Source organism: Ornithorhynchus anatinus, chromosome 1, assembly GCF_004115215.2.
Source record: "Ornithorhynchus anatinus isolate Pmale09 chromosome 1, mOrnAna1.pri.v4, whole genome shotgun sequence".
NCBI lineage: Eukaryota > Metazoa > Chordata > Mammalia > Monotremata > Ornithorhynchidae > Ornithorhynchus > Ornithorhynchus anatinus.
The window spans coordinates 14,357,060-14,383,028 of record NC_041728.1 but is presented as its reverse complement, the minus strand read 5'-3'; the positions used below and the strand labels follow the sequence as shown (position 1 = coordinate 14,383,028).

At 42.8% G+C, this 25,969-nt stretch overlaps 1 protein-coding gene across 1 annotated transcript in view; it reads left to right on the top strand.

The window, feature by feature from the left end:
* Nucleotides 1-25,969, top strand: part of ADGRV1 (adhesion G protein-coupled receptor V1) — a 453,964-nt gene that overhangs the window by 183,496 nt on the left and 244,499 nt on the right. The window contains exons 80-83 of the mRNA XM_039911197.1: nucleotides 6,108-6,360; nucleotides 7,657-7,796; nucleotides 9,367-9,527; nucleotides 13,581-13,681. Of these exons, the coding sequence (XP_039767131.1) occupies nucleotides 6,108-6,360; nucleotides 7,657-7,796; nucleotides 9,367-9,527; nucleotides 13,581-13,681 (655 nt within the window). The remainder of the gene's footprint in view (nucleotides 1-6,107; nucleotides 6,361-7,656; nucleotides 7,797-9,366; nucleotides 9,528-13,580; nucleotides 13,682-25,969) is intronic.

Genomic DNA, 25,969 nt, shown 5'->3' with positions numbered 1-25,969 from the left:
CCCTACAGCACTTATATATATATATATATATATACCATTGATTGATTAATTGATCTATTGGTCACACAGAAGGGCATGATTAGAACCCAGATCTCTTGATTCTGAGCCTTGTGTTCTTTCCATTAGGAAATTTGGGGATAGAAATTGGAGATGGAAACTTCAGAGTCTCTTACTAGGAGACTCTTACTAAGACTGAGGAGAGATGAGAGGGCAGAGGAGGGTTGGTTCTCATGTACACATTTATTTTGGGAGGGTGTAGGAAGGGATCATTGTTTTGTGGCTTGGGGTGAAGCAGGCTATGACTCAAAGCATTCTTGGTTTGTGCTGCCCCGGCATATTTCAGACTCACACAAATAAATACAAGCCTGATCGGTTCCTTACTGGGCAGCTAGAGAATGTCCTAAACTTGGCTGTGCTGAGGCAGTTTGTTTTCTGAAAGTTTAGAATTATATGTCGTTTAAAAAGGGCAAGTTCAGGCAGCTTAACTTGTTGGCACCAGTTGAAAGATATTAAAACATTTTGTGCAGTGAAAAGTCTTTGAAAAACAAATGTTCTTGTGTCCAGTGAACTCACGTGTCATTCCCAGTTATAATTTCTGATGAGTTTACTTGCACCCTGAGAATAACTTCCTTGGGATTGCTACTAAAGACATTCTGGTTGGAAGCAGTTTCAGGGAATCAAAGGTTTTTACCCAATTACTTGTTGATCACTGCTCACAAATTACTGTCCCAGTTTAGTAAAATGTCCAAGCTTCAGATATCAAAACATCATAATTGTGGTATTTGTTTAGTGCTTACTATGTGCCAAGCACTATACTAAGCACTTGAAAGAATACAATATAACAGACACATTCCCTGCACACGAGTTTAAAGTCTAGAGGGGGAGACAGACATTAATATAAATAAATTCCAGATATGTACAAGTAGGAGGGAGAACAGGTATTGAATCCCCATTTTGCAGATGAGGGAAGTGAGGCAAAGAGAACTGAAGTGACTTGTCCAAAGTCACACAGGTACATGGCAGAGCTGGATTTAGAATCAGGGTCCTCTTACTCCCAGGCCCAGCTCTTTCCACTAAGTCATGTTGCTTCTTATGGTTGTTGAGGCATATAAAAATGAACCTCTTAGATTTCTCACATGTAGACACACTTCCAAATCTGTTTCCTCATCAGTAAAATGGGGATAAAGCATCTGTTTTCCCTCCCTCTGAGACATTGATCCCTGTGAGGACAAGGACTGTTTCTGATCTCATTATATTGTATCTATCTCAGCCCTTAAAATGGTGTTTGGCACATAGTAAGTACTTAATAAATACCTTCAATAAATACCTTCATTATCATCAGATTAGCTGGCAGTGTGGTCAGTGTTATGTTTAGCTGTCCTTCGAATTTGAAGAAGACACAATTGGTGATGAAATTCACCTATGAGTGCTTGTGACTAGGCTGTAAGTTCATTATGGGCAGGGAATGTGTCTGCTTAATTCTGTTGTATTGTTCTCTCCCACGCACTTGCACTTCGTTCAGTGTCCTGCACATAGTAAGCGCTCAAATACCATTGATGTGAAGCTGAAAAGACGAGTGCAGGCCTCATGATCCCAGTCACATGGTGCCCACAAAGAGCTTGTCTCTTATTATGTTGTCATGTTTGATGTTTGCAGCAGCTGGAACCTTTTTCTCTTTTGCCTCCTCCTTTCTTGTTCCCAAGCTTTTCCTCGAGAAGCGCTGCTCCTTCCTCGATAGCCATGCTCCTTCCTGATCTGACCTCAGCACCTGAATCTGTCTTCAGCTGGGATGAAGAATTGCCTGAGGCTTTTTTTTTTTAACTGCCTCCCTTGCCCCCCCCTCCCCCCACCTTCTATTTCCCACTTGCAGCTTTCCCTACAGGAATTGTATGGGTATCCTGCTGGTGGTCATTCTCCTCGGGGGGTCCCACCCAGCATTAAGGTGAATGAAGCTTCACTTCTAGGAGACTATGTTCCAGAACTCCATTATAGTAGGAGTAGAATTTATTGAGCACCCGCATTATTTAATGCACCGAAGTAGACTTTTGGAAAGTACGGAATAACTCAGCGACATGTTCCTTGCCCCACTGTCTTGGTTTGCCTTTTGATACTGAGTCTAGCCGATAAGGGATGCTGAGAGAACTGCTCAGGGAACCAGAGAGGTTGTCTGTGTGGCACCCAGGTCTCTCAGCCATAAAGATGGTTGAAAAACACTTCAGCTCTCTCAGCCTGTATTTTGGTTTAGAGCTAGATATGTTTCCACTACACCTCTTAAAGGATGTGCTACCCTTCTTGCTTTGGTTTCTACTTTTGTCCATCAGTAATATCTTTTGAGGGTTTACCGTATGCAGAATACCGTACTAAGCGCTTGGGAGAATTCAACAGAGTTGGTTGGCAGGTACCCTGCCCACAAGGAGCTTCCAATCTAGAGGGAGAATCTGAATTCTAATCCTGGCTCTGTCACATGTCTGCTGTATGACCTTGGGCAAGTCATTAAACTTCTCTGTGCCTCAGCTCCTCATCTGTAAAATGGTGATCGAGTGTGAATCCCAGGTGGGAGAGGAACTCTGTCCAACTTGATTAACTTATATCTACCTAAGTGCTTCGAACAGTGCTTGGCACGTAATAAGTGCTTAACAAATACCATTCTTATTTTTATTATTGTTAAGTGCTTAAAGGGTACAGATCCAAGTGTGTAGGGGGCATAGAAGGGAGAGAGAGTCAAGGGAATGGGGTCTTAATCAGGGAAGGCCTCTAGGGGGAAATGTGATTTTAGTAAGGCTTTTAAGCAGGGGAGAGCAGTAGCCTGTCATACATGAAGGGGGAAGGAATTCTAGGCCACAGGAAAGACATAGATATGGGGTCAGCAGTGAGAAAAACAAGATCACAGTACAGCAAGTTAAGTCGGCATTAGGGGAGCAGAGTTTGCAGGCTGGGTTGTAAGAGGAAATCAGCAAGGAAGCTGAGGGTGAAAGCTGATTGAGTGCTTCTACCTTCTTGCCTGTCACTGTGGCGTTAGTGTGTTTTCTAGGTAACAGAATTATCTCTGCGTTGACAAATTATTATTAATACTATTTTGGTGTGGGATTGGCCTTTCTGGTGCAGGTTGATTCAGCACCTCAGTTTTCTTTCAGTTTAGCCTGTATCACCCGTCTCATTCATCGACATGGTTTAAATTTGCTTGGATGGCCTTATGGTATAGCAACTCTGTCAGGGCTTCTGATCACAGTCCCTATCAGCTTGCTAAGGGAGGGCGGCAGTGATTTTCTTGGATCATCCTTCGGTGAAATGGGGAGGACTGCTACTCATCAATTTCTGTAAACTATACAATTTTGCAAATACTGAAAGGGCACGATTAGTGAATATGATCTCACCATCAGTAGTGTCCTCGGTGAACTCATTCGCTCTCACGGCTTTAACTACCATCTCTACGCAGATGACACGCAGATCTACATCTCCGCCCCTGTCCTCTCCCCCTCCCTTCAGGCTCGCATCTCCTCCTGCCTCCGGGACGTCTCCACCTGGCTGTCGGCCCGCCACCTAAAACTCAACATGAGCGAGACTGAGCTCCTCATCTTCCCTCCCAAACCCGGTCCTCTCCCAGACTTCTCTATCACCGTCGATGGCACGACCATCCTTCCCGTCTCTCAGGCCCGCAATCTCGGTGTCATTCTTGACTCGTCTCTCTCGTTCACCCCACACATCCTATCCGTTACCAAGACCTGCCGGTTTCACCTCTACAATATCACCAAGATCCGCCCTTTCCTCTCCACCCAAACGGCTACCTTACTATTACGGGCTCTCGTTATATCCCGGCTAGACTACTGTGTCAGCCTTCTCTCTGACCTCCCTTCCTCCTCTCTCGCCCCGCTCCAGTCTATTCTTCACTCCGCTGCCCGGCTCATCTTCCTGCAGAAACGATCTGGGCATGTCACTCCCCTTCTTAAACAACTCCAGTGGTTGCCTATCGACCTCCGCTCCAAACAAAAACTCCTCACTCTAGGCTTCAAGGCTCTCCATCACCTTGCCCCTTCCTACCTCTCCTCCCTTCTCTCTTTCTACCGCCCACCCCGCACGCTCCGCTCCTCCGCCGCCCACCTCCTCACCGTCCCTCGGTCTCGCCTATCCCACCGTCGACCCCTGGGTCACGTCCTCCCACAGTCCTGGAACGCCCTCCCTCCTCACCTCCGACAAACTGATTCTCTTTCCCTCTTCAAAACCCTACTTAAATCTCACCTCCTCCAAGAGGCCTTCCCAGACTGAGCTCCTCTTCTCCCTCTACTCCCTCTGCCACCCCCCCTTTACCTCTCCGCAGTTAAACCCTCTTTTTCCCCTTTTCCCTCTGCTCCTCCACCTCTCCCTTCCCATCCCCACAGCACTGTACTCGTCCGCTCAACTGTATATATTTTCATTACCCTATTTATTTTGTTAATGAATTGTACATCGCCTTGATTCTATTTAGTTGCCATTGTTTTTACGAAATGTTCTTCCCCTTGACTCTATTGCCATTGTTCTCGTCTGTCCATCTCCCCCGATTAGACTGTAAGCCCGTCAAACGGCAGGGACTGTCTCTATCTGTTGCCGACTTGTTCATCCCAAGCGCTTAGTACAGTGCTCTGCCATAGTAAGCGCTCAATAAATGCTATTGAATGAATGAATCCTCTTCAAAAGCAGAGAGTAGGGGGAGAGAGAGAGAGCACATGCAACTGCTAGTTCTCAACTTGGCTTCCATTGCGTATGCTTCTTCCCTATCTTTTATAATTTATGGATCTGGTTCTACTCTGGGTTTTGCATTCTTTTTTGGCCAGAATGAGAACAATTTGGAACAAGTTCTCAGTTAATGAATGGAGAAGGATTTTTTGGGATGTATTTAATATATGGGAAACAGAGTGAGCCAGTGGAAAGTCCAAGGATCTTGGAGTCAGAGGTCCTGAGTTCTAGTTTTGGCTACATCACTTGCCTGCATTATGACCTTGGAAAGTCACTTTTTTGTGTTTTCTGTTTTCATGATGTTTGTTAATCACTTATATGCCAGGCACTGTACTAAGCACTTGGGTAGATACAAGCTAATCAGGTTAGATGCAGTCTACTTCCTACATGGGGATCACAGTTGTACTCCCTGTTTTATAGATGAGGGAACTAAGGCACAGAGAAGTTAAGTGACTCTCCCAAGGCCACATAGACAAGTGGCAGAGCTGGTATTAGAACCCAGCTCCTTCTGACTACCAGGCCCATGCTCTATCCCCTAGACCACACTGCTTCTCACTTCTCTTAATACACTTAACCTCAGTTTCACCATCTGTAAAATGGGGATAAAAATATCTGTCCTCCCTTCCCCTTGGATAGGAACTGTGTCCAACCTGATTATGTTGTATCTATCTCAGCCCTTAGTACACACTTGACACCCAGTAAGCCCTGAACAGATCTCAAAAGTGACATTATGATTTCTTGGTGGAATACGGTGCCTGGCACACAGTAAGTGCTTAACAAATATCATAATTATTATTATTATCTGTATTTTAAAAAGTTGGTTTTTCATATTAAAGATTGGAAAACTAATTGTTTGCTTACATTATTTTTTGTATGCAGATTAAAAGATCAGGTCAGGTAGTATAGAATATGATTAATATGGCTCACACTTTCTTGGAAGTTATAATGTTTAGCTATAATCCATTGGGAAAAGTGCCTCAGTTTGATTTTTAAGCCTCCCACATATCCATAAAAAGTTGTAGATATATTTCCAAGGGGGCAACAGATAAAAACTTCTTAGTGAAAAATTTCTTCTGCCTGACTTGGACAATTGCGACTGAGTAGCTTGGCAGGAAAAGCTTAGATGTACCACCTAGGTAAGCTCTTAGGGGTTATCTGAGAATGAAATACCAAACAACAGTATTCTTTGTCAGCCATTTCCCTTTTTCTATGAACATTTGCGGAATTAATTGGAAAGTGATCAAGCTTTAAGTTCCCTCAATGTCAGATGAGACTAGAAAAAAGAACGAAAGGGCAGCTTTCCATGTATTTTCTTTGTGAGAATAAACCCAGGGGAGGTGCATAGTGAGATGAACAGCACCCTGGATCCAGAATGACTCTTCTTTTTATTTCCACAGAGGCAGAACCATCTTGGACACCTGCCCATATCTGTCTATAACAGCCCTTCACTGGTACCCCCAGCAGATCAATGGCCACAGATTTGAAGGGAAACAAGGGGACTCTGTCCACGTCCCTGAGCGCTTATTGCCAGTTCCCGTTTCCCCCTTTATGGGGGTAGGGGGCGGGAACTGTAAATTTGTCCAGTTCACGGAGTACAGCAGCCAGCAGTGGTTCATTACGGATTCCACAGGGCCTGCCCTGAAGAACAAGGTAACTCTGAATTTCAGAAAGTGTTCTTGGTCTAAAAAAAAAAAAAAAGAGGGTTTTTCTCCTTTTCACACAATTGGATTCTTTTATGACTATGAAATATGTTAATAATTGATAATTAGGGCATTAGGGACTTATATGTCCACCACTGTTCTAACTGTTGTTAGAACATCTATCTGATATTCTAACATCATAATCAAGCTGGACAGAGTCCCTGTCCCACATGGGGCTCACAATCTAGGAGCGAGAACAGATACTGAATCTCCATTTTTTACTGAGGAACAGAGAAGTTAAGTTCTGTTTCTAATACTCAATAGATTTTATATATATATATATATATATATATATGTACATACATATTATGTATATATTCATATGTGTACTTGTGTGTATACCCACACATACACAGAGTTACCCATTGCTTGCTAGCTACTAAAAGTCTGCATGTGGAAAAGATTTTTTAAAAACTACTCAAGGAATTCCTTTACTTCAGATTGAGAATGCTCTGGACAGCATATCTAATTTTTTTGGTAGAAGGTAAATGCAGTCTGTTTAAGACAGACTGGGAAGATATGTGAGTGTGGGGGATGAATGAAGAAAAAGGTTTCACTGAATTGAAAATTGTAAGTATAAAGGCAAAATGTTATTTCTTGTGGGTTTTGCAAAGCAAAAATCTATGTCCAAGTTGGGGAAAGTAGAAATAAATAGCATGAGTTATGTGTGTACATGAAATAGTTTCTAGGAACAATGTGATCCTTTTGGCTCAATTTCAGACCAAATATTGTATCTCTTATAAGTAAACCATTTTTGTCTGTCCTTCAGATCTGTACTTGTGTAGTGGAGGATATATGTGTGTGTTTTGGGGAAGGGGGCGAGAGATGGGAGGTCACATACTGGAAAGTTGAAAATTGATGGAATTTGGTCACAAAATAAGCATGGGTGCTCCCGCACACACATGCACCCTGAAATCAAGGCTTTACAGAAGTTAGGAAATATCTGGCACAATTGGAAACCAAATTAAAGTCCATGATCAATATTAGTTGTGATACTCAGGGATAAAATGAAAAGCAGAAGGGATAATAAATTAAGGGTATCATCAACAGCCTATAAAGTGAGGCTTTTAGTGTAGAGAACCCTTCTAGCCATGGTCTGAGCTAGGCATCAAATTCACAAAAGAACTCCTAACTATAAAGGGTGTAATTTACCAAGATGAGGAGAAAGGGGAGTTGATTTCATTTCTGCCAAGTTTCCAAGTTCTACTGTGACTCTGTCTTTCTCTCCCTCTCTCCCTCTCCCCAGATTTTGTCTCTGAGTGTGAAGGGTCAGAGTTCATATCCACTAACCAATGGCAATGAAGTTCTCTACCGGATCTATGCTGCCGGACAGCGAATCATTCCCCAAAAGTCCTCTTGTCTCCTCTGGAATCAGGCTGCATCGAGGTACTGTTTTTAGTCATGGTCTGATCCCTCCAACTGCTTAGATTAATAATCGCTATCTGCATTGGGCCAAGGGATTAGTTATCTCTTCAATCCTGATGCCTTTGATACTAGAAAGTTCCTTCTGGTTATTTTGCCTGTTTCAAGTGGTGCCTCTCCTTGATTCCCAGAAGAGAAGTTCTTCAAATAAATGTTGTCAAGTCCTACTTCAGCTCCAACAACTTCCAACACCAGGGTGAATCTTTCAGAAGGTTTAATGAAACCTGACAGCCCCCAATATGTCAGAAAATGAGGCTCCGATTAGTTACTTTGGAAGGGGGTAGACTCAATCAATCAATAATATTTACTGATGGAAGGGAGCAGTTGGGGACCTCTGGCCCAGGCAAGAGATCTGGTCTATTCAATTGCTGACTGGTTCCTAAAGGAGAGGGGATGGAAAAGAAAAACCAAAAGAGTCCATTTGTCCTGGTTTGGGATCAGAGACCCCACCCCACAACCTCCTCCTTCCTGTCCCCTGGACCTGCAATTCCTTTTTTATTTAATGGTATTCGTTAAATGCTTATTGTGTGTCAAGCACTGTACTAAACCCTGGGGTAGACACAAGCAAATCGGGTTGGATTTGCCACATGGGATTCACAGTCTTAATCCCCATGTTATAGGTGAGGTAACTGAGGCACAGAAAAGTGAAATGCCCAAGGTCACACAGCAGACAAGTGGCAGAGCTGGGATTAGAACCCAGATCCTTCTGATTCCCAGGCCCTCTTTCTTTCCACTAGGCCAAACTGCTTTTCTAATCCTGATTCCTAAACTTGGATTTATAGTCTGATGAGATACTATTAAGAGCATGATCACAGAATCTAGACAGGAGCAGAAACGTTTCAAGCCTCTGTCTGCCTTTGTCCTCATAATGTAGGGAGTGATGAATACACAAGGAGGAGTCTCCCCCGTTTCCAGAAATGGGTCAGAAGAATGAATGATCTTTCCTGATGCTCCCCAGGAGCCCAGGCCAGACTGCCTGAAGTCATATGGAGTAGGAAAGAGCTCATTCCCCCTGGGACCCTTACCTTTAGAAAGAGAATCTAGAGAGGGTCCTGGGTGGGATTCTTATCTACGAGGCTTCAACTGCATCCCAAGGGTTATGTAGCAGAATCACTTCCATTCAAAGAACTGAAAGTGATGATTATGGATCTTTCAAAGTGGGAGGGCTCCTGCACTTTCTCTGAATGTTGCTTTTGAATTCACTGTGAAGACATTTCAGTTAATCAGGCTTAAAAAGTGTTGGCAAAGCAAAGTTAGTATGGAAATTTTTTGGCTGACTCGTGGCGTGCCATTTTCAGGTTGGTTAATATCTGAGGCAGTTTTTTTTTTTTAAGATTAATTTAACACTGTGACGTGCTTCCCAGAAACCTATTACACAACATCCCAGACAAGATGCCCTCGTTTGTGGTAATGTTGAGGTTTACTTGGAGGATGGAGTAAAAGTTCAAGGAGTTATTTTATAATGATGCCCAGCCTTCCACTATAACTTGTCATGAATCTGCCATGGTGACTGTTGTTTTGTTTTTCGTTCTAGCTGGTTGTCTGACAGTCAGTTCTGCAAAGTGGTCGATGACAATTCCGACTACGTGGAATGTGCCTGTTCCCACATGTCGACCTATGCAGTCTCTGCCCAGACGGACAGCTTGTCTTCCTACAATGAAGCCTTTTTCTCTTCTGGATTTATTTGTATCTCAGGTCAGTTGATACGTTCCCTTTGGACTAATAACAACAGAGGACCCAAACAGCTGCGACTCATTTTGTGGCAGAGATCTTACACTATAAAATATAATTTCACACACTTTTTTTTCTACCAACAAGAATGATAATTGTGGTGAGCACTGTATGAAGCCCTGGAGTAGATGCAAGAGAATCAGATCAAGCACAGACCCTGTCCCACATGAGATTCACGGTCCAAAGGGGAAGGAGAAAAGTTATTTTTTTAACCCCATTTTTCAGATAGGAAAACGAAGGCACAGAGTGGTTAATAACTTACTTGTCCGAGATCACACAGCATGCAAATGGCATAACCAGGGCTATTGTTCTGGTCTTCCTGACCCTCAGTCCAGTATTCTTTACACTAAGGCCATGCTGCTAGTCACCCAACACAGGACTCGAATTGAGCAGAGTCTCACTGAGTGCCCTCTTCGAAGGCTCCAAGGAAAAAAATGGAGGTGGGGAGGAGGAGGACAAAGGAGCTATCGTAGATCATTGCTTGTGCCCAAACTAAATCCTGGACTCTCAGTCCAGGTTTGGCTATAAGCAGAGGTGATTTGGGGAAGGAGTCAATGAGCTCCCTCCCACTGCATTTTCGAGGTGCCTTTTTGGTCTCTGGGAAATTGCGAGGGTCTAAGCTCTGGCTGCTCCCTCTTGGTGCTGAGCCAGAAGGCATGCAATCTAGTTGTCAGCTGAGTCATTCTCGGGCTGCCTCTGAGTGAGGAGGAGGAGGAGAAGGAAGGGGAGCAGCAGGGACTCTGGGAGCCTCTTCTCCTTTTTCACATTTTTGCAGTGATGATGTTTTTGTCCCTGCCCAAGTTTGCAGGATAGACTGGAGTGAAGAAAATGAACTACTACATGTTCATTGCATGTAATAAACAATTAACAGGCAATCTACAACTGAACCGAGTTCAGTTCATTTCTGAGGCCAGCTTAGTTTGGGAAATGCACCAGCACATCCTCAAAATGGCCCCCTTAAATAACCACTTTGAATGTTTTGTTAACATCCCAGGGGTTGCCCTTGAAGGTTTATCCGGAACATTGGAATTTCTCAGACTCCAAAATGCAAATCTTGGCAAAATGGACGCAATGCAGAGCCTTCTGTGGAAACACTGGATACCTGGTGGGGGTGGAGGAAGGCCCTTGGGCTGAGGCTGGAGAGCGACCCACCTGTCTTCCCTGTGGTAGCTCTGGAAATGGCCTGGTCGGCTTCCTGGAAAGGGAGACTTGTTCCAGATTTCTTGGCCACATTTCCAGCTTGAAAACTTGGCTGATGCAGAGCCCGTTTCTCTCGATAGTAACCTATGGGCCTTATTAAAGTTAGGGGTGACAACGGAAACTCAGCAAATTTTGCCGGTGGCACACTAGGCATTTTTTACCAGCAAAACGAGTCATGAGTTCCCAGAGCATTTCAATTATGCTAGCATTTAGGAGCCACAAAACGTTGTTCCACATTTTCAGAATTGTTTTTCACTGTTTCTCCTCCACATTTTTTCGCTCAGAAGCCGCCTTATGCTTTTCAAATCTAGGTCAAAATATCACTGCTGAAGAAAAAGCCCACAGTGTAACGTTTGTGTTCATAGCAGTGAGTCTCATTATTGTGAATGGAAACTTAAATTTTATACTGGAGTGTCTTTTGGTTTAGTTCTTAACTCAAGGCAGTCAATGCCTACCATTATAAAGTCTGTACTTAAGCTAGTTGTTGTAGTATAAAGATGATGGGAAGAACTCAAAATCCTTCTGCTTCTGGGTGCTATAGGGTACCTATGAAAAGTTTAATTTCCTCTAAATGAGTTGGTTTTAAACCCAGAAGGAACAAATCAAAGTAATATAAATTTCTCTGTTTTTTGTCACCCAGTGCTATAAAAAGCTATCTTTTAAATTCAGAATTGCAGCCCTTGTAATTCCATCATCACTGTTAACAGTAGATTAAAAAGTGTCATTATTATTGGTAAGTTTTTGTGGCACAGTTCATTCTTTTATGCTTGCTAGATGCTCTGGTTTTACATAAATATCTGTGTTAAGATTTGTTAAACAACACATTTCTAATAATAATAGTAATGATAATTGTGTATTTAAGCGCTTACTATGTGCCAAGCACTGTTCTAAGCCTGGGGGTAGATACAGGGTAATCAGTTTGGACTGAGTCCCTGTCCTGCATGGGGCTCACAGTCTTAATCCCCATTTTACATTTGAGGTAACTGAGGTACAGAGAAGTTAAGTGACTTGCCCAAGGTCACGCAGAGAAGCAGCGTGGCGTGGTGGATAGAGCACAGGCCTGGTAGTCAGAAGGTCATAGGTTCTAATTCTGGCTCTGCCACGTGTCTGTTCTGTGACCTTGGGCAACTCACTTCACTTCTCTGGGCCTCTGTTACCTCATCTGGAAAATGAGGATGGAGACCGTGAGTTTCACGTAGACAGGGACCGTGTCCGACCCAATTTGCTTGAATCCACCCCAGCGCTTAGTACAGTGCCTGGCACATAGTAAGTGCTTAACACATGCCGTTATTATTATTATTATTATGATGATGTGTCAGAGCTAGGCTTAGAACCCACATCCTCTGACTTGCCTGCCTGTGCTCTTTCCACTAGATCATGCTGCTTCTTTCTTTAGCCTATAGGATCAGGACAGGGATCAACCAAGTTTTCTCTTCACTGAGTGAGTTTTGGGAGGAGCAAAGGACCCAAGAGGCAAAGATGCTAAGACCCCTTGAGACCCCAGAGCCAAAAGCAGCAACCTCTCACACCCAAAGCTGGCCTGACCCCTTATGCTTCGTTTGGCATAAATGCCATAGGTTGCCAAAACTTGAATTGCGATGTGATTGACTTCTTCTAGACCATTGATCAGCTAGTGCACAGGATTGAAAGAAACCACAAATTAAAATGCCCCTTTCATCTCATGAATGGCAGAGCTGGAAATTAATTGATAGATTAGAGGGCGTGCATTGCATTTTTACTTCATCAAAGACTGCTAATAATACTGGTATCTGTTAAGCAATTAATCAGTGGTGTTTGAGTGCTTACAGGATGCAGAACACTGTACTAAATGCATACAACATGCTATGCACTGGGGTAGATATAAGGTAGTCAGATCAGAGGCAGTCTCTGTCCTATCCGGAGACAGGTGAGAAAACTGAAACACAGAGATGTTAAGTGACTTGCCAAAGGTCACATAGGCAAGGGCTAGAACCGGTTCTTAAACACATTTCTGTGCTCTTCCAATAGTCCGTGCTGCTTCCCACACTGCTGGACAGATAGATAGGAGGTTGCTGAATGCAAAGAGAAAGTGATATGGTTACAGAGATATGTGTGTAAAATATTCACATTCCTGCCTTAGTTACCTGAGACCATCCAAACTTTGAAGTCTGGCTTTGTATTTATATCGGAATGTGCCAGATTTTCATTTTGAGTTTGGGGACTAATTGGGGCCAGGGATTTAAGGAAGGGGACAGACTTCAGGGAACTCTAGTGTGGCCCAGTGAATAGAGCACAGGCCTGGGAGTCAGAAGGATCTGGGTTCTCATCCCTGCTCCGCCAATGTCTGCTGGGTGACCTTGGGCAAGTCACTTAAATTATCTGTACCTCAGTTATCTTTAAATTGGGGATTAAGATTGTGGGCCCCCATATGGGACAAGGCCTCTGTCCAACCCAATTTGCTTGTATCCAACCCAGTTCTTAGTACAGTTCCAGTAAGCACTAAACAAATATTGTTACTATTATTAGAGGGGTAGGACATCATCATGTCAGTGCTTTCCAGCCCTGAAGAAAAGCCCTCTAGACTGTTAAGTCATTGTAGGCAGGGACGTGTCTACTAACTGTTGTACTGTAGTACTCTTCCAGTTCTTACTCCAGTGCTCTGCACACAGTAAGAGTACAGTAAATGCTATTGATTGACTGAAGGGAAACTCTCAGGTCTTTCCTGGGGCCTGGAATGAGCAAAGCTCGAGTCCAGCTCGAACAGCTGTGGGGGCGACGACCTCCTCTCGCCTGTGGAGTAGGCACCTGGAATTGACCCTGTATTTCCTCCTCCTTCAGGTTTTGGACTGGCTGTTCTCTCTCATGTCCTCTGCGCCAGGTATTCCATGTTTGCTGCGAAACTGTTGACTCATATGATGGCTGCCTGCTTGGGCACTCAGGTAGGACATATACAGACGTTTGAAGTTTGAATATGTTGTTTAATGGTTTGAGTCTTGATTGATGATACTGACTTGGATGAAGATGGGGGATGGAACCTATTAAAAATGGGTGAAGAGACCTCTTTCCAGCAAAGACTATTCTGGACCTTCCAGGTAACGAAGTATCTGCCTAATTGACCTCCAGCCTTATTAATCCAAGGCTTAGAACAGTGCTTGGCACAGTAAGTGCCTGACAAATACCATCATTATTATTAATAGGGTTGACAAACTTGGCTGGGAGCAACAGCTTTCTTTTATGAACTGCAGAGAAAATGTGAAGATAGATGATATCGGGGAACGTTTTTTTCAACCAAAAAGCAGTCTGGGTTAGAGGCGGAGCCTGACCTGGATTGTGATAAGAGTTCTCAATAATTCTTGTCCTGGATTCTGGAGCTGGAAGACTGTGAAGAATGGTGTGAGGCCTTCTTTAGAGGGGCCTTCTCTTTCCACTGATTTTTGGGTAATCCACGTGTTGGCTTTCCTGCCCTTGACTGACATTTTTGTAGCAACTGCTGTTCCTTTTCACGTGCCCCATTTATAGAGGAAATGAAGATATCATTAGTGTGGTTTCCAAAGGAGGGAAGCACTAGGTGTTATGATAAAAACCTAGTTGATTGTGAGGCTACATTGAAGAAATAGAGATCTTATAATTCCAAGACATAATGATTGGGAAAATACATGTTTGTCTTTGGTCACAAGAATGGAATTTTGTTTAGTATTTCCTAGCTCATTATGGGCAGGGAATGCACATGCTAATTCTGTTGTATTTTACTCTCCGAAGGGCTTAGTATGCACTTAATAAATACCATCGATTGATTTAAAATGATAGACTTTTTTGGCATTTGGTATTATATGATGAGGTATGATCAAGACCACTTTTACTTCAGTGATGCTTAGTCGGGAATATCCTAAGAATAACCCTAGATCCACATTTCTGGGGCAAGCAGAATTTATGAATCCGAATAATTTTATAATGGCAAAATGATCCACTTCCTGTATAAATATTGTTCATTCATTCAGTAGTATTTATTGAGCGCTTACTATGTGCAGAGCACTGTAATATGCTCTTGGAATGTACAATTCAGAAACAGAGACAGTCCCTGCCCATTGACAGGCTGTGGGTTCATCAGAGAGTATAGCTGTCCTTCAGATTTGAAGATGACACTCAAAATAGTGATATTTTACCAGTGTGAATGGGTGAGTCTGATGAAGATCAGTATGTGACTTGCAGTCCTTTCTGCAATTTGTATGTAGAGATTTGCCCCATACTGCATTGCTATGTTTGTTCCTCCAGGGCCTGAGTCTGTTTTCATTGATTCCTGTCCATTTAGTGTCTGGATCCTCCCAAACCTTTCATTCAGGGCAGTTGACCCAACCTCTGGGATGGTCTCCCAACCATCCTGGCTGTGCCATATTATTTGAGCTGGATTTAAAGCCCGCTTTTTGTTCTGTCCACCCTTTTTATGATCTCTCCCCCCCCACAATTTCATCTCAGCCTGGAGTAGTTTTTGGGCATCCTGCAGTTGTCGATTCTCCGTATGTGTTCCACCAGGTGTTCCATCCAACAGAGGCGTGCTATGGTTAGCGTTGCTTTGGTGTTGGGTGATCCGACTTAGTTCTGTTTGTGAAACCCTGCATATAGGTTACTGGTGATTTCCAAAGTAGCCTCTATCTATGATCCAAGTCTCACCGATGTAGGATTGAACTTCACCATTTCCCTTAACACTGAGAGGAGCTGTTCAGAGATATAATGGTGAGAGAGCAGGGATACCACCCCCACCCCACCTCCAAAGGGCATGCACACGGGGTAAGAGGTGAGAATGGCAGAGGGCAACTTTGAGAGCAGCAGGTTTGAGTGAGTAAGATGCAAGGCTAGATTCCCAGCAGAGAATCCCAGATTCAATTTAGAAGTTTCTGTGAGTGAAGTGAGAAGGCAGCTGTGGCCTTAACAGGGGCTTGCCTTAAATTTGACAAGGCTATTTATATGAACTCGGTAACCTGTCGTAACTGTCTCATCTTGCCTTTGCTTTGTGCACGGAACATCTTAGAAACCCGCCTTCCATAATTAACGTTTACTTGGCTGCATTCACCACCCACTCTGGTGATTTGGCAGGAATAGCTGAACAAGACTTAATTATAGCACCATAGGATTACAAACAACTATTCAGTTGTCCTTGCAGACAAATTTGCTCTTGTTAGAGATGTGCAAGGAAAGCACATGATTTATATTACTTAGACTAATATTTGTGCTTGGCATTCTGGACCCTTCAATACCTTTTTTAAAAATAATCACCTGTAGAAGATACCACAGGGAACTGTAACTTACAAAGGAACATGAGACTACTGTTCCACTATCTTCCAAGCAAAGCTATTTTTATCGGTAGTTTCCGAGAAAGTCATTTGTCCTCTTTCATGGGTGCACTCACAATTACTTACATTATTATTATTATCATCATTATCACTTACTTGCTAAGCACTTACTATGTGCCAAGCACGAGTACTGGGGTAGATACAAGATAATCAGGTTGGACACAGGCCCTGTCTCACATGGGACTCACAGTCTAAGTAGGAGGGAGTAGGACTTGTCCCAAGCAGAACCCAATTAAGCCTAGTTAAATTTCTAAAATACTTTTTACAAGTGGTAGGAATAAGCGATACTAAGAAGTTCTGAAAATAAGTTAATATTCCAACTGATATACTAATGCCCCATATATGATAGGCTGATGTTAACTAAAAAATCGTCCTCACTGTCAGTAGTATTTTGAGTGCTTATGGTGTGCAGAGCTTTGGACTGATCTCTTGGGAGGGTACAATACAACAGAGTTGGCAGGCATGTTCCCTGCCCACATCGAGATTACAGGAGAGAGAAGACAGACATTAATATAAATGAATAATTTATGATATGCATTTCATTGATATGTACATAAGTGCTGTGGGTCTCCCCCACTTAGACTGTAAGCCCATCAGTGGGCAGGCACTGTATCTGTTGCCGATTTGTACATTCCAAGCGCTTAGTACAGTGCTTTGCACATAGTAAGTGCTCAATAAATTTTATTGAATGAATGAATGAGTGAATATAAAGTACGTGTGGGGGTTTGGTTTTTTTTACTTTCCCAAACACTAAGTATTGAGTACACAGTAAGCGCTGAATAAATACCATTGATTGATTCATTACACTATTTTAGATATAGAACATTTCCATTACAAATCTATCTCAATCCCAAAGTCTTTCATAAGAAGTTATTACTAGATTGAAAACAATGCCAGGGAAAAAAGTTATGAAGTAGTTGGTGCCTTATCTCTCCTACTTGATAATCGGATTTAATTTCAGTGTGTGAATCTTCCCCATCTAATTAGGGATTCTTGAGCCTTTGGAATTTTCATCAAAATCCTTCTATGGGAGTTCAGGGAATCTAACCAGCTCGGGATGATCTAATTATCTAAAAGGAAGGGCTAACATCTATAGTTGGGGTAGTGGACACAGTCCAATCCAAGGCCTTTGTGGCCTTACCAGCGGTCTCTGAATCTTTATGAATGAGCATAAACCATAAATTGATAACTAACTTGACTCAATGAACACAAAAGCACTGACCCAAGTTACACATCTCAGGAGAGGTCTTCCTTGAACTGAGATCAAAATAGCACCAATTCTTATATTAGAAACGCAGTCCTTTTTTCAAAGACTGTCATGTTTTGAGGTAAGTAGAAGAGGAATTGAGGTGGAGCATCGAACCTAGGTTTGTGAAACAGAAACTAAGGGGGAGGGTAGGAGAAGCAGCGAGGCTCAGTGGAAAGAGCACGGGCTTGGGAGTCATAGGATGTGGTTCGGTTCCCGGCTCCGCCACTTGTCTGCTCTGTGACCTTGGACAAACCACTTAATTTCTCTGTGCCTCAGCTACCTTATCTGCAAAATGGGGATTTAGACTATGAGCCCCACGTGGGACAAACTGATTACCTTGTATCTACCCCAGCTCTTAGAAGAGTGCTTGGCACATAATAAGCACATAACAAATACCATTCTTCTTATTATTTTATGTGAGGCAATAGAACAGTCTGTCAGCCTACTCTTGAAGGTTTTCATATGTGGGACTGAAGGGCAGCTATGCATCTTATGTCACTTTGTCTTTAATTCATCTTTCCTCTTGTGTCTGTTGCCAAATGCTGTCCCACCTTATTTTTAGATTGATCCCCTAGAGGTCCACCATATCTCACTCTCACCTGTGTAATTTTTGCCTAGTACTTAGGATAATACTCTACTCACTGTAGGTACGAAATAGATACTATGATCAATATGCTATGCTTAACAATTCCCCTTTGCTTGACAATTGATGGTATCAGTATTTTTGCATTTCTGGGGGGACTTGTATCTTTACTGCCTTAGAGGTGTTTTACCAAATGTTCCTCTGTGATTGTTTAGTTACAAAGGGAAGTATTGAAGGGTATTAATGCCGTTTACACTGTACCACTGGGATACATTTTAGTTAGGGAGACAGCACACTCCAAAGAACCTGGTCAAAAGGAAAATGGTGTGCATGTTTGACACTGTGGATAGAATCCTCATCTTGGATGGCTGTCCTTGTGTTGAGGTCATTACTTTGGGGGCAAAAGTTTCCAAAGTATATATATATATATATGAGTGATACTAGTATTAAACAATTATGGTGTGCAAAGCGTTGTACTATATGCTGGGAAAAAATAGACATATAAGAGTTAGGGCATAGTCCCTTATATTACCCTAAGATTCACTTTCACAGAGTCAATTAAGTTCATGAATTGACTCAGCACAGGTTAATAGAAAAGGATGTGATTTTTATATTCTATTTTTTTAAAAAAAAATGAGGTTGAAATGCCCATCTTTTCAAATGAAATTCACAAAAATCCAGTGAAGGAACAAAATAGTTCAGAAACATTTACAGCACTATGGGTGTGCCCCAGTCTGGTGAAAGACATTATAAATCATTTATTTAGATGAATGTCTGTCTCCCCTTGTAGACTCTAAGCTCGTTGTGAGCAGGAAACATGTCTACCAACTCTCTTGTATTATACTCTCCCAAGCACATAGAATAGTGCTCTGCACATAGTAAGTGCTGAATAAAGCAGCGTGGCTCAGTGGAAAGAGCCCGGGCTTGGGAGTCAGAGGTCATGGGTTCGAATACCAGCTCTGCCACTTGTCAGCTCTGTGACTGTGGGCAAGTCACTTAACTTCTCTGTGCCTCAGTTACCTCATCTGTAAAATGGGGATGAAGACTTTGAGCCTCACACAGGACAACCTGATTATCCTATATCTACCCCAGCACTTAGAACAGTGCTCTGCACATAGTAAGAGCTTAAAAATTACCAACATTAATTAATTGAGAAAGGCCATTGATGATGATGATGAAGTTGATATTGGCTCCAGGTATGCTGTTGCTTTCCATTATATTTGATTTATGATTGATTCAGCTCCCACCACTGGAGTGTCTTTCATTGTTCTTAACTTGAGGATGGTGGGAGGGCCAGAACAATGTTCCAATAATAATGATGATGATAATAATAACAATTTTGGTATTTTTAAGCATTTACTATGTGCTAAGAACTGGACTAAATGTTGGAGTAGATACAAGACAGTCTGGTCTCAGGGATCATAATAGTCTAAGGGGGAGAGAGAACAGATGAGGAAACTGAGACACTGACATTAAGTGACTTGCCCCAGGTCACACAGCAGGCGAGAAGCAGAGCCAGGATTAGAACTCAGGTCGTCTGATTCCCAGGCCCATGATAGTTCCTCTATGCCATGAGCAACCGACCCGGTTTTATGCCAGCTCAGGAATTAGGGGTTAACCTACTTCCCCAGGATCCCACAAGGTCAGGCCTTGCTCTGATCTAGAAGACCCAAGGGAGCCTGAATCCATTTGGAGACCAGTCTTGAGTTCTGCAAGAGACCGTCTGGTTTAGATGAGTGCTTCTGGTTTAGACTTGGATACCCTACACTACCTTTTTTTTTTTTTTTTTACCGCCCTCAAGAGAAGATCCTGGCCTATGACTCAGTGCAGAATAACTCATCTCTGGTCATCCTCTTGACTGCGATTGATGTGAATCCTCAGACAGCTTGAGACTAGAGTGGGGCTGTGTCTGCCTCACGGTGAAAGTTTAGGAATACACTCTGCAAATGAGAAGGGAGGTTCTATTTTCTAGGTCTTTCACTGACCCGAGGTCAGCTCGGTTTTGGGTTTTTCAGGCCCTTAGCAGCGCGAGTACTTCCGAGAATCGGTGGCACCAGAGACCTGCAGGTGGCAGTAGAACCTTTTTGGCCGGAGTTGTTTGTGTGTCCTAAATAAGAGTCAGTTTGTCTGTTGATTTTGGGCCATAATATGTTCTTAACTGCTCAGAAGTAAAATGCACTTAAATGAACCTTTTTAGAGACTGATTACTGAGTAGGAAGTTCATGCAGGCTTTACATTTTTAATACAACCGTTTGCAGGTTTTGCAGGGAACGTTAGAAAATCTGTTCCCGGAGACCTGATGCATATTTTCATTGAAGAAACTCTCTGCCAGTCCCGTGTCCTCCACGTGAGCCAGTGGAGGCAGATTAGGATTTCTACCCACAGAAGAAAATGGAGACCTAGAAAGGACTTTTCTATTGGTTTTATTTGGGGCATATTGTGTTTGCCACTTCAAGCAGGTTATTACTGATAGTAGTAATAAGAAGAAGAATAATGATAATGGTTGCGGTGTTTATTAAATACTGTGTACCAAGCACAGTACTAAGCCCTGGGGTAAATATAAGAAATCAGGTCAGACATAGTTCCTGCCACACACAGAGGCTCAAAGTCTAAGAGGGAGAACAGATGTTTAAGCCCCATTTTACAGATGAGGAAACTGGGACACAGAGGAGTTCAGTGATTTGCCCAAGTTCACCCAGCAGGCAAATGGAAGATTTGGGATTAGAACCCAGGTAACCTGACTCTCAGATATGTACATATACCTGCAATTTATTTATTTATGTATATAAATGTCTCTCTCCCCCTCTAGACCGTGAGCTCGATGTGGGGAGGGAATGTGTCTGTTGTTAGGGTGTACTCTTCCAAGTGCTTTGCACACATTAAGGGCTCAATAAGTATAATTGAATGAATGAATGAATGAGTGCTCTTTCCACTGGGCCACCCTGCTTTATAGTTGAGTGATCAACAATAACCTACCTGATAGATGTTCAAAAGAAGGGTTAAACCAAGCGTGACTAATTTCTGGTTAGTATTAGAGAGATGTCAGCTTGGGAGAGTAAATCCAGCATCCAGGATTTGTGGCTGAAATTCTTAAATTCTCTGTTCAAACTATTCACTCAGTAGTATTTACTGAGCACTTACTATGTGATCACTTCTCATGTCTGACTCAACCCTTTATCTTATTTGAGTGTCATTCAGGATTCTTTTGTAGGACCTGGCACTTTTCCTAAATTTAGAGGGATCCTGGTAGAAAATCTTGATGAAACTTGACAACTTTGTCCCTGGAAAGGTAATCATGGACTAGGACCTTAGCATTGAGCTGAGACTCCAAAGTGAACCAGCCAGGTGATGTCGCCTTCTCCATGGCCAATCTGTTTTTCTGGATTGTATTTTTCATTGTCATTGAGAAGACACTGGTACTTCATTTCAGAAAAATAGGACCACGCACACCTGGTGGAGAATTTGGGTTTTGGCAGGGAGCGAACTGGTGCATAGTGTTGTAGGAATGTTTCTTCCTTTCCCATTGGATCTCAAATATTGTATTCTGTCTTGTGGAGAGAAGGTTTCCAGTCAGATTAATTTGCTTAAATGGCCTCCAGGGTTGAAGTGCATCAGGAATTCCCCCTGGGATGAAAACATGAGAGACATTCTGAATAGACTTGGAGGCTAATCTCTTGTAGTCCTGAGAGGTGGTTCTGACAATTTAGCTGCTCCTGGATTCCAGGGAAAGAGGCTGTCTTCATCCTGGGAAAGTTTGCCCTTACTTTGAGGAGTCTTGAGGCAGGCCCGGCCTTCCATTCTCAGGCTCTCCTCTGACTGCACAACGAAAGGGATATGGGGAGATTGGAGGGAACCCTTCTCTATTCCTTGCACCCATGAGAACCAGAGAATCCCTCACTCACCTCATGGATGCTCAAGAAGGGGAAGTAGGGCAGGGGCATTCCTGGATTGGCCAACATGATTTTCAAACTTGGATAGAGCACAAGCCTGGGAATCAGGTGGTCATGGGAGTCAGACGGTCATGGGTTCTAATCCCAGCTCCACCTCTGTCTGCTGTGTGGTCTTGGGCAAATCACTTCACTTCTCTGTGCCTCAGTTCCCTCATATGTAAATTGGGGATTGAGTCTGTGAGCCCCACATGGGACAGGGACCATGTCCAACTCGATTTGCTTGTATCCACCTTGGTGCTTAGTACAGTGCCTGGCACATAGTAAGCACATAACAAATACCATCACTATTATTAGTGGGACATCCCTTTGTATTCTGAAGCCCCAAGCATTTCCTCTCCATTTCTTTGCTTGATGTACAGACAAGTGCTATGAAATGTGTAGATATAGTCTAGATGGTCAGTGTGAAAGTATAATATATAGGCAAAATGGCAAAATGTTATCAGTGGAATGATCATTTCCTAGCAAGTGTAAATGTATTCACATTTTCCCTAGAAGGGCAAATAAATGCAGCCAGAGTAATGATAATGATGATGGCATTTTTTAAGTGCTTACTATGTGCCAAGCACTCTTCTAAGCACTGGGATAGGTACAAGATAATCAGGTTGTCCTATGTGGGGCTCACAGTCTTAATCCCCATTTTACAGATAAGGTAACTGAGGCACAGAGAAGCTAAGTGACTTGCCCAAAGTCACACAGCTGACAGGATTAGAACCCATGACCTCTGACTCCCAAGCCCGGGCTCTTACCATTGAGCCACACTGTTTCTGTAAAGCCAGTAATGGTATAAAAGCCAATATTAGTATAAAACCAATAATGGAAGAATTCAATTATGACTTACTTAAGAAAATGATCACCCTTATTGGAAGAAGATTTAGAGAGAGCTATTATTCACATTCTTTTTAAGGAAGTTACATTTTTTAAGAGGCTTTTGGAATAAATTTTCTTTCCTTCTTCTAACAAAAAAAATTTCAGTTTGCATCTCCCCACTCCCCAAGATCCTCTGGTGGTTGCCCATCCACCCCCACTTCAGATATTCCTTACCACTGACCCTAAAGTACTCAATCAGTATGCCCCCTCCTATCTTACCTCACTGATTTCCTGCTACAACCTAATTCTCACCCTCCGCTCCTCTAATGCCAAATTACTCATCATACCTTGATCACACCTGTCTCACCTTTCATTCAATCGTATTTATTGAGCACTTACTGTGTGCAAAGCACTGTTCTAAGTGCTTGGGAGAGTACAACAGAACAACAATCAGGCACATTCCCTGCTCACAACAAGCTCATAGTCTAGAAGGGGAGACAGATATTAATACAAATAGATAAATTACAGATACATCTATCTACAGGTACATATATATATATGTATAGATGTATACATATGTATATATAGATGTATCTATCTATAACATATTTGTACTGTGGGGATGGGAGGGAGGATGAATGAAGGGAGCAAGTCACGGTGACACAGAAGGGAGTGGGAGAAGAGGAGAGGAGGGCTTAGGGAAGGATTCTTGGAAGAGATGTGCCTTCAATAAGGCTTTGAAGTGGGGGGGAGCAATTATCTGTCTGATACCAGGAGTGAGGGCATTCCAGGCCAGAGGCAGCATGTGGGCGAGAGGTCAGAGGCAAGATAGGTGAGATCAAGGTACAAAGAGAAGATTAGCATTAGAGGAACAAAGTGCGGGGGCTGGGTTGTAGTAGGAGAGTAGAGAGGTGAGGTAGGAGAGGCCAAGATGATTAAGTGGTTTAAAGCCAATGATGAGGAGTTTTGTTTGATGTGGAGGTAGATGGGCAGCCACTGGAGTTTTTTTTAGGAGTGGGGAAACATGGTCTGAATATTTTTGAAGGAAAATGATCTGGGCAGTAGAATGGAGTATGGACTGGAGTGGTGAGAGACAGGAGGCAAGGAGGTCAGCAAGGAGGCTGATTATTATAATCAAGGTGGGATAGAATAAGTGGTTGCATTAAGGTGGTAGCAGTTTGGACAGAGAAGAAGGGACAGATTTTGGTGATGTGGTGAAGGTAGAACTGACAGGGATTTAGTTATGGCTTGAATATGTGGATGGAATGAGGACCAAGGATAATTCCAAGATTAAGGGCTTGGGAGACAGGAAGGACAGAGGTGCTGGCAACAGTGATGGGAAAGTTAGCAGGAGGACAGGGTTTGGGTGGGAAGGTAAAAAGCTTTAGCCATGTCAAGTTTGAGGTGACAGGAGGACATCCAAGTAGAGATGTCTTGAAGGCAGGAGGAAATGCTAGAGTTCAGAGAGGGAGACCCTTTGCTCATGTCCTCCCTCTTCCCTGGAACTCCCTCCCCCATTGTATATCTGGGGGACCTCCACTCTCCCCACTTTCAAAGTCTTATTAAAATCATATCTCCTCCAAGATGTCTTCTCCGATTTAAGCTCTCTCTTCACCTACTTCCTTTCACTTCGTCATCACCTATGCACTTGGATCTATATATTTTAAGCCCTTGATATTCACCACACCCTCAGCCCCACAGGACTTAAAAATGATATGTGCAAGGCACTATACTAAGTGCTGGGGTGAATACAAGCACATTGGGTTGGACACAGTCCCTGTCCCACATGGGGCTCACAGTCTTAATCCCCATTATCCAGATGAGGTAACTGAGATGTAAAGGAGTGAAATAACGTGCCCAAGGTCACACAGCAGACAAGTGGTAGAACTGGGATTAGAATCCAGGATCTTCTGACTCACAGGCCTGTGCTCTATATACTAGGCACGCTGCTTTTCCAGACTTATGTACATATCTGAAAATGATTAACTGTAGTATCTATCTTTCATCTAGACTGTAAGTTCCTTGTGGGGTGGGAATATTTCTACCAACTCTTTTGTGTTGTACTCTCCACACACAATAAGCACTAACTAAATAGCATTGATTTTTTGACTGATTTTTGGATCAAGCATGTTTTCTTTAGGGTCATGTGAACTTTATGTTGGGATTATCATAATTTTTCTCAACAAAGATAGAGATTTGTAATGCCAACCCATACTGGATCATGCTCTGACAGGGTACACCTGAAAATACTTAGTGGTTATTGGGAGATGTTCTCTGACTGAAGCTCCTATGGGTTTTAAGGGATTTTTATAGAGGAATCACTTTCCCAGTCCATGTGTGCTTTGATAAAGCTGGTCAATAAGTAGGACAAAGGACAAGTTTGCATTTCACTCAATCTGTTCTGTGTGTTCTGTCAGGAAGAACAGACTTAAAAAAGAGTGACACTAGTAGTAATACTTTTTCTCTGAATACCATTCAAAAACTGAAGATGTAATTATGGTGAGTTAAGAATTGAAACCAGTCCAGTATTTATTCCTCAAAACTCAATTTTCATCTCAACAAGAAAATGTATGGAATGGCTAGATCGTATTTGAGGACATAAATACCAACTATGTTGAAGCAAGTTTGTGGTTATGTTTAGGAATTTATTCCAATATTGGAAAGGGGTGCTCAATCATATCTGAGTTTGTTTAGGAGCTCTTTATCCAGAAATAATTTAGTCTATTTTATGAAAAGATATGATTCTTGTCTGGCATGCATGGAGCATATAAGGGAATATAGTGATGGGATAAAGCGTGGACCGGAGCAGCTGAGACTGAGTTGAAGGATCTGGAGGAGAAGGACAAATGCAAGACGAAATGCAAGAAACTCTGGATGGAGCACTGGACCCTTCAACTTGGAGACAACCCTTATTGAAAGAGGAGGATTTTAGGAAGACTTTGGTGGGGTGGGAAGAGGTCTGGAAAATTCAGGGAAAGGGGAGGGGTTCCGGTCTCAGAGGAGATCTAGGGGCAGTTAGGTGATCTTGGGAGAAGTGTAGAATGTGAGCTGGGAAGTAATGATAACAGTAATGATAATTGTGGCATTTAAGAGCTTACTATGTGCCTGGCATTGTACTAAGCTCTGGGGTGAATACAAGCAAATAGGGTTGGACACGGTCCCTGTCCCTTATGGGACTCTCAGACTCAATCTCCATTTTACAGGTGAGGTAGCTGAGGCCCAAATAAGTAAGGTGATTTGCCCAAGGTCAGACAAGACAGGTGGCAGAGCCAGGATTAGAACCCATGACA